This window comes from Trichosurus vulpecula, chromosome 6 (assembly GCF_011100635.1).
Source record: "Trichosurus vulpecula isolate mTriVul1 chromosome 6, mTriVul1.pri, whole genome shotgun sequence".
Lineage (NCBI taxonomy): Eukaryota > Metazoa > Chordata > Mammalia > Diprotodontia > Phalangeridae > Trichosurus > Trichosurus vulpecula.
The window spans coordinates 48,251,703-48,260,404 of NC_050578.1; the positions used below are offsets into that span (position 1 = coordinate 48,251,703).

General features: G+C 41.3%; 1 protein-coding gene across 1 annotated transcript; it reads right to left on the minus strand.

Annotated features, from left to right (window-relative positions):
- Positions 1–3,286: 3,286 nt before the first annotated feature.
- RPL34 (ribosomal protein L34) lies at positions 3,287–6,936 on the minus strand. Its single transcript, XM_036763902.1, has 4 exons — positions 6,847–6,936; positions 6,662–6,761; positions 6,119–6,222; positions 3,287–3,412 (listed from the first exon to the last, which is right to left on the minus strand). The coding sequence occupies exons 1-4, from the start codon at positions 6,909–6,911 to the stop codon at positions 3,328–3,330; spliced, it is 354 nt and encodes a 117-aa protein (XP_036619797.1). The 5' UTR covers positions 6,912–6,936; the 3' UTR covers positions 3,287–3,327.
- Positions 6,937–8,702: the final 1,766 nt, after the last annotated feature.

Sequence of the window (8,702 nt, forward strand, 5' to 3'; positions counted from 1 at the left end):
ATAGATGAGGAAACTGAGTCTGAGAAGGATAAGTTCAGGGTCACATAGCTAGTTAAACATCAGAGTCAGAATTTGAATTCAGGTCTTTGCCATTCCAGTCCAGGGCCACCTAACTGTCAGGGGACTTGCACAAAGTCACAAAGCTAGGAAAGAGTAGGGCTGGCACTTGAACCAGGCCCTCTGGTTCAAGCGTGGGGTTCGTTTTGTTACACCAGGCTGTAAAAAGGGATGACGACTCCCAGAAGCCTTCAATGGATTGGCTTTAATTAAATGAAATGGTGTATTAATATTACAAAGTAAATAGATAGACTAACTAGTCTGATAGCAGTCAAATCGTATTTGTACTTGGTGTTTTTTTTATTAATGCTCCGTAGGCTCCAAAGAATATGCCAGAAAAAGAGAGTAATAAATAAGATATAGAAAGTAGACCAGGTGTGTGCTACCTTAATCTCACCCATAGGTGCTTTCCAATGAGATTTTATTCAATATTCACAACTTAAATTTAATCTGCCCGCATACCCCCTTAGGACTTTCCCTCCCCCTTTCGCTGATGGATGAAATGGGAAGGGAGGTGACATTTGTGATCCTACATCTTGATTTGTGCATCACCTCCCATTAGTTGTGCCTAAGTGAACCTTGTCACTTCCACAGCTATGGAATTTGTAGACTTTCTCTGGTTTCAAGCCAGAGAACTAATTCTAAAGATCACATGTGAATGAACGAAATGATTGCATCTAAAATATTGTAACACATGAGAGCCGTACCTATAGGGTAAAACTGAACAATGATATCCTTTAGCTGAGTGGGTTAATAAAATGTTCATATACAATAGTATTGGATCATAATGCTGGGATCTGGGGTTTTCCACTTTAATTCACCAAGCATTTATCCTGCCCCTCCTATGTGCCAGGCTTGACATCGGGCATATAAAAATTAAAAAAAAACACTGAAAGAGTATTTAAGGAGCTTACGTCCTGCTGGAAACAGAACACCAGAATAGACAAGCAAATATAATAATGTTAGGAGCGACTCCTCACCCCTAGGGGATTAGGAAACGCTTCCCTTAAAAGATAGTACCTGAGCTGAGCCCCGAAGGAAGGAAATAATAGTTGCTGGTGTTGATAAAGTACTTCAAGGTTTTCAAAGCACTTCACCTTCATTATCTCACCTGAACCTCCCAACAACACTATGCATTACCATCATCTTCATTTCACAGATGAAGGAACTAAGATTGAAGAGATTAAGTGATTTAGCCAGGGCTGCACAGCTAGAAATATCAGAGGTGGGATTCAAAACCTGAACTTCCTTATTCCAAGTCCTGTGCCCTAGCCATGAGGACACTGTAGATGAGTTCTGGAACAGTCATACACCAGTAAGTTGGAAATGCCGACTAAGCCCCACTCCTAGGGCAGGTACAGCAGACTACTACCCTGAAGGAGAGACAAGAGCCCTCATGTGCCAGGGAAGTCATGCCACCACCACCATTTTAGCCACCATCCTCCCTGAGGTCCTGACGGAAACAAGCTCAGGATCTTGAACCCAAGACCCTTGAGAATAGTAGTGCCCCCCTGCAGCCATCTTTAAGGGGAGAAAAATGCCAAATGACTGCCATACACAGGGCAGGCAAGACAGTTTAGCTGAAGTAGAAGGGCACCATGAGGGAAAGACAGGAGGAAGCGTGTGCCAAACAAATCAAGCCACCACCACCCCTCTGACCAAGAGCGTTGGGACTAGCCATGCTTTGAGCTTAGTGTCCCCAGCCACCACCCTAGGAAGCAAAACCCGTGCAGATGTAGCCCAGAAAAGAACATCCTTGACACCAATGTCCTTGGCACTATCATGGTTCAATATCAGAGACCGGTATGATTGGATCAGTGGAGAGGACATTAAAGAAGCATCAACAAACCATCTGCTGGTGCTCCCTCAGGACCATAGGACTTTGCATATTAAGTGCCTAATAAAAGCTTCATTCATCCGTTAATTCTAGGGAATAGTAAATCTAGAAAACCGAATAGGCAGCAGTTGGTGCACAGCTTTAAATGGCAAACTGAAGACTGTATTTTATCCTGGTGGTGATAAGGAGAACCTGAAGAATCTTAAGCAAGGGAATGACATGGTCAGACCAGTGCTTTAGGCAGTGATGTGGAGGATAGACTGGCAACGAGAGGCACTGGAAGCAGGCAAACAGGTTACTGTGGTAATGCCGGGAGAGATGATGAGTTTTAGTACTAAAATGGAACTGCATTGCTAATTTAAACTGTAGTTATAATAGTTTAGTACTTTAAGGTTTGCAAAGCACTTTGTAAAATGGGGATAACACCTACCTCCCAGGGGTGAGGACAGAACGAGGTGTTTTTAAAGTGCTTTACAATACCACCAGGGAACTTGGGAGATGCCTTCTGGCTGCTGGAAAATCCAGACAGGTTTCATTAAAAAGGGGGGCAAATTACCTAGTTACTAAGGATGGGTAGGTATTTTTAGTTTTACTAGTTTTGTTTTTACATTATATTTATAATTTATTTTTACTCCATGAAGGTCTTTTTTTTTTCCCAAATGAAAAACAAGTAAAACAATATAAAAGTACATGCAACACTCCACATCTGGAACACTCCCTATTAAATTGTTTTAATAACTCTATTTTCTCTCACTTTTACCTCCTACCCCACCAAAAATAAAAGTAAATTCCTTGTATTCAATATGTATAATCAAGCAAATTCTCTCATTGGCTGTATACAAAAACAAAACAAAAAAAAACAAACACCTCATTCTGCTAGTCACTTAACCCTTTACTGCTCCAGGCGGCTAAGACTAGGTTGCAGATATCCAAGTTGCATAGGTGGTTTCCTCGTTTACCAAGGTCCCAATCCTAAGGATTTTATTGATACAAAGAATTCCAAGCATGCCCAAAGTTAATCAACATTAGCTCTCAGGAGTTCTGACTCCATTTATTGGACAATAACCAACTGACAGGAAACTCAAACCTATCTAGGCTCTATTGGCAATCGATGGTGAACTCTTTCCCAATTTGCCATTGACACTGACTTTTTAAACATTTGCCTTTCTTTGCATCCCACTGCTAAGCAGAATGCCTAACACACCTAGTAGGTTCTTAAAAGCCTGTTGACATCTTCTAGGGTTTTAACCTCAGAAATTATGTCGAAGTAGTCTTGTGTGCACATTAACAACCCCATCTCTTTTGATGGGAGAGCCACTGAGATTCCCCTCAGGTGCAAATCTAAAACTTTCCCCACTACAGGACTATAAGGAAGCTCAGAACACTCAAAAATAAATTTTAATTTTCTTTATTATTCAAAAAACATATCCTTTTTATTTACTTTTTTGACTTTGTGCTTGTGCCTTCAACACCTTCACAACAATTTTCTGCTCCTCAATCAGGAAAGCACGCTTGATCCTAGATGAGAAAACATTTAATGTAAACATATTTCTAAAATTAAATCTCACTTCATAAACCTATCAATTAAAGCAACCAATAAACATTTCTTAAGCACCTACTCTGTACCAGGCATTGTGCTAAGTGCTGGAACAAAGGACAGGTGGGAAAAACCCTAAAATAGTTTTAATACTTTTGAATTAAACCAGATACTCATTAAACTCAAGGCTGACATTTTCCCCAAGGGGAGAAGTTCTTAAAACAGGAGTCCATGAATTTTTTTAAATATTTGATAACTTGTCAGTAACCGATTTTTTGGGGGTAATTTTCAAAATTTTAAATAAATACAAAATAAAAGAGAAAGAAACAAACTTAAATACAGAATTAAAAAAAACATTGTTATGTGCACAGAACACTGAGAGGATTCAAAATATAAAGCAATACATTTCCATTTCAAGAAAGCCTATAATAATACATACACCACATTGAGTTCAGAGCTGTCATCTTTTCTTTACTTCCTTTAGGTTTTATTTTGTTCTCTGCTGTGCACTTTTCACATTCCCCCCTTCCTCCCCGAAGATGGTTACACACAATTAAGCACAGGTGCAGACACACAGAGATATCTATAATCTAACACATATATACATACACATTTAAATGCATCTATGTAAGCCTTACTATACTTATTTATGCTGTTTCTTTAAAGGTGGATAACATCTTTCTTCATAGGTCCAAGTCTTTCCATGTTTGTCTAAATCCAATTCTTCATTTTCTCCACCACAGCAATATTCCCACCTTATACTGTCTAGTTATTTTAAACAGTCTACTTGATTTCTTTTGAAATCTTATGCATTTAAAATTATCATTAAGGATCCCTAAGTTTCACCTGACTGCCAAAGGGATCCAAGACACAATGCTTTTAAAAGCTATTTCATATGGATGCCACTGTAGTCCCTGGATGACCATACCACTTTCTACCTATAGTCTTATCATATAAAAGTGTATAAGATATTGTTTACCTACAGCCCTGATTGAAAGTGAAGAATATTTAAGCCCCATAGCAAATCCAATCATTTTCAAATAATTCAATATCCAAAAGAGAGCCATAGGATGCAAACTCCAAAAAAAGTTTGCTACCAAGAAGAGTTGTAATCAAGTGACAAGGCAGAGGGAAGCTAATCTCACCCCAGGGTTCAAAAAAAAAAAAAAATAAAAAAAAAAAAAGGAAGCTATTAGGGGCTATATCAAGATCTAAACGTTCAATTAGAGTTACTCCCAAATACTTTAAGGATGCTCTAAAGAAGTCTGTTTTTTAAACATGGATTTCAAACACAAATACAATTCTTTTAATCACTTCGGCTTCCAACGAGGTAAAATGAGGTAATTTTAAATTTGCAGAAACCTGGGCTTAAGGTCAGATGTGCTTGAAGCTGGTAAAAAGGCTGCTCCTTCTACAATGGCCAAGTGGCCCTAGTCTATGGTCACCTGCAATGTTTGTCCTCCAAAGAGCAAAAGCTTAGCTGGATTATATTGGCAACCCAGCATGGAGGCCACAGGCCCTTCCATCACAGACTCATGCACCACTTGGCTGCCCTGGGCTTCAGTTTCACCTCTGTATAATGAGGTAGTTAGGACTCAGAGACTTCTCTTAAGCTAGGAAGACTATGAACCCATGTAAGAGAGCCAAGGATTTTGGTGTGACTGCCCAATGACAGCTTATGGAGAGAAGACTTTTGAGTCAGGAACTTAAGTATTAGGCACAAGAGAGAGGACCTGAACACAGATCCCAAGACTGTATCTCCACCATATTATGGGACACAAACAAGTGGGTTTTATGAAGAGAAACACTAATGAAAACGATGTGGATCAGGAGACGGCACTGGAGCTTGAAAGAAGCTAAAATGCCACCTGCTGGGAATATCTGCTGTCCTACTACAGAAGAGCTAATATGAAATAAATCTGAAAAAGTAGGTTGAAGCCAGACTACGAAGGGATTTAAATGCCAAACTGTGAAGTTTATCAAGGAGGGAAAGACAAGATTCTAGAACAGGAGAACAGGATCAGCCCTGTGCTTTAGAAAGCTTTGTGAGGCTATATGATAAGCTTAGAGGCAGAAAAACCAAAATCCAGGGGCTCCTTCTACAGAGGCTGGTTCCCATCCCTGTCCACTCCCACCCTACATACTTTAAGGTAACCAAGGGGATATGAAAGGAAGAAGGCCCAGGAGAGAACTCTGGGAAAAATGCCCACCCTTGGGGCAGAGAAGGGCAGAGCACAGATACCAACAAGAGAACAATGTCACGGACCTAGACTTGAGGGTGGTTAGCAGCGTCCAAAGTTGGAGAGATCAAGAAAGATAAGGCCTTTTTAAAGTCAGGCTGAGCATTTAGCTGTTTGTGCCTCAGTGCTCACATCCATAAAACCAAGGAGTTAGATTAGATGCTTTCTTTCTAGAATACACACAACTTCAAATTTAGTCTTTTAGTCAACCTAGTTCTAATAGGTAACATTGAAATAAACGACAAGATTTCTTGTTTACCCACCCATCCCCCGCAAAAGCTTCTCATAAACGTTGGTCTGCTTACCCTAAAATCCAGCAAAATGCAAATAAACACGTAACCCCCGTTTAAAATCAGTTTTGAGTACCGTTAACACTCTATATAACCACTGGTTGTCCCTTCTCTGCCCTACCCACATTTTAAAAAGATGGCTTTAAAAGTCATTTACCTGTCACGGACACACTTAGCACACATGGAGCCGCCATAAGCCCTGCTGACATGCTTTTTTGTCTTCGATAACCTCATAAGAACTTTAGGTCTCACCGCACGAACCTGCATAAAAAGTTGCACAGATTTTATATTAAAATAGGCCTTTGAGAAATCTTAGACGGTGTTTACATTTTTACGATTATGCCATTGGCCTCACATTGCACCCTTCTTAATGGAATTTCCTTCCCACCACTTTACAACCCTTGGAGGCCAAAAACCACTGGAGAAATTCACTTTCAAATAAGAGAGTACTTATTAATCCCTCACCCCTACCCCATCTGCCCAAAACCTATTATATGGAAGCTGCTGTGGTCTGTGTTAGGGATAGGAAGGCAGGAAACAAAAGTCTCTACTCTCAAGAACTTACATTCTATCAGAATACTAATTAAAAGATGTTAAATTCTATTCTTGGTATAGACCCTGATTAATTAGGGGGAATCTCCAAAATTACAAACACCGATTTGACAAGCTGAATACAGAAAAAATAAATGTAGGAACTTACACCTCGAAGTCTTCCTGGGCATACACCACAGGCTGATTTTGGTGCTTTTCCAACTTTCTTGGTATAAAGGTAAACAATTCTGTTACCCGGGGTTCGTGACCTGTGTCAAAAAGAGGAAAGAGTTAGTAAAGAAATTTCAAGAAGTTACAATAATATTTATAACAAATTTAAAAACGAATACTTACAGCCGAGTTTTGTTGGAAGCTGTATTGTAGGACAGCCTACGGCGATATGTCAGACGCTGAACCATTTTTAATTTCTAAATAAAAAGTAGCAGTATTAGTCAAATTCTTAGATGACATCAATTTCATTATTTAACTAAAATTTGAGTTCTAAATTTTCTCCCTCCCCTATAAAGGCAAGCAGTAGACCCTTCAACTTTATCTTGAACTCATGCAAAACACACTTCCATTTTCTATTTATTTGTAATATTTCAATTTTTCAAAATAGGGCATCAATTACTTTTCAACTTTATCACTACATCACCTTACCCAATAAAAGATCAATTTTGCAACTGCTAAGCCACACTAAAACTGTTTATTATATTAAGGAATTATATCAGGTCTTCCAAGATCAGACTTAGGGGTTAGAAGGGGCCTAGGAAATCCATCATTTGGCAGATTAGAAACCGAAGGATTAAAACCATTTACCTAAAGCCACACACACACACACACACACACTCCAGTCCTAAAATCTAAATCCAGCATTATTCTGTGGGATAAAGTAACCAAAGATAAAAGATAACAATACTTTCTTTTTATGTTTTTGACAGTTTCAATTAATTCCCTCAATGAAGAAGAGAAAGGACACCCCTTTCAGAGAACAGGAGCCGATATTCACCCCCTTGGCACCAAATAGGGAAAAGCAGAGTTTGACCAGAGAGGAGCCAGACTGAAATGTGACGTTTAAAGTTTAAAATCTAAAATCTGAATAAACTTATTGGGATCCAAATGGTTACTGTGACCAGGATTCAGGAAAATGTGGATCTAACAAATTCTTTTTTTTTTCAGGGGGAAGGCAGGGCAATTGGGGTTAAGTGACTTGCCCAAGGTCACACAGCTAGTAAGTGTGTCTGATCTAACAAATTCTTAGCCACCACAGCCCTTCCTTTCCCCCAATTTCCCAATGCACACCTGCAAAAATGGGCACAGCCTTGGGGGCCCTGCCTGGGAGACCTGGGGCCAATTCCTGAACCTCTCTGGGCCTCATCTCCATTCACTAAACCAGAGGAACGGGACTCCACGACCTTCTTTATCCCGCCCTCCAGAGGGGCTACTAGATAGCCCCTAACTAAACGTGCTTTTGCACAAACTGACTCAGAAATTTGCAAAAAGGCAAAGGTTAAACGACAAGGTTTTTTTTTTTTTAACGTGCGATCTGGCGATTTTAGCTTTTCCTGGTCAACACAGAGTTTTCCGATTTAACAGAAGTAGCACAGGGAAAGGCAGATTTGGGGGGGAGGGAATCTTGTTTTCTTTTACGTTAATGCCGCCGGCCCCCCTTCCCCCTACGAGTGAAAGCCGAAACACAGGCGGAGCCCCAAAAATGGGTTCCGCCATGAACAGCAAGGAAAAGACGTGCAGGGAACCCCTCCCCCCACCACGTTCCCGCGAGCCCGAGGTTCCGGACGGTCTCAAGGCCTCCGGTCTCGGGCACCAGCCCAGGAGTTTCCCTCCCACGGGCAGCTCCGGACGCCGGGAGACGCCGGGGCTCTGAAGCCGAAAGGAGGATGCCGCCCACGATCCGAGCCGCCGCCCACGATCCGAGCCGCCGCCCACGATCCGAGCCGCCGCCCGCGCTAGTCGGCGTGTCCACCCCCGAGAGAGACCCATCCCGGGAGACCCCGGCCCTATCCGCCTGCCGGATGGCGGCGGATTGTGAAGAGGGACCAAAGGAGGAGAACGAAGGAGCCACCATACCTGTCAGGCCTGTCACCGGAAGAGGGAAAAGAAAGTGCGTGCGAGTTCAGAGTTCAAATAGTGACTTCACAGGATCTTCCTCCTTCGTCCCGAGAACGGAAGTTCGTCAAGAAGGGGGACGG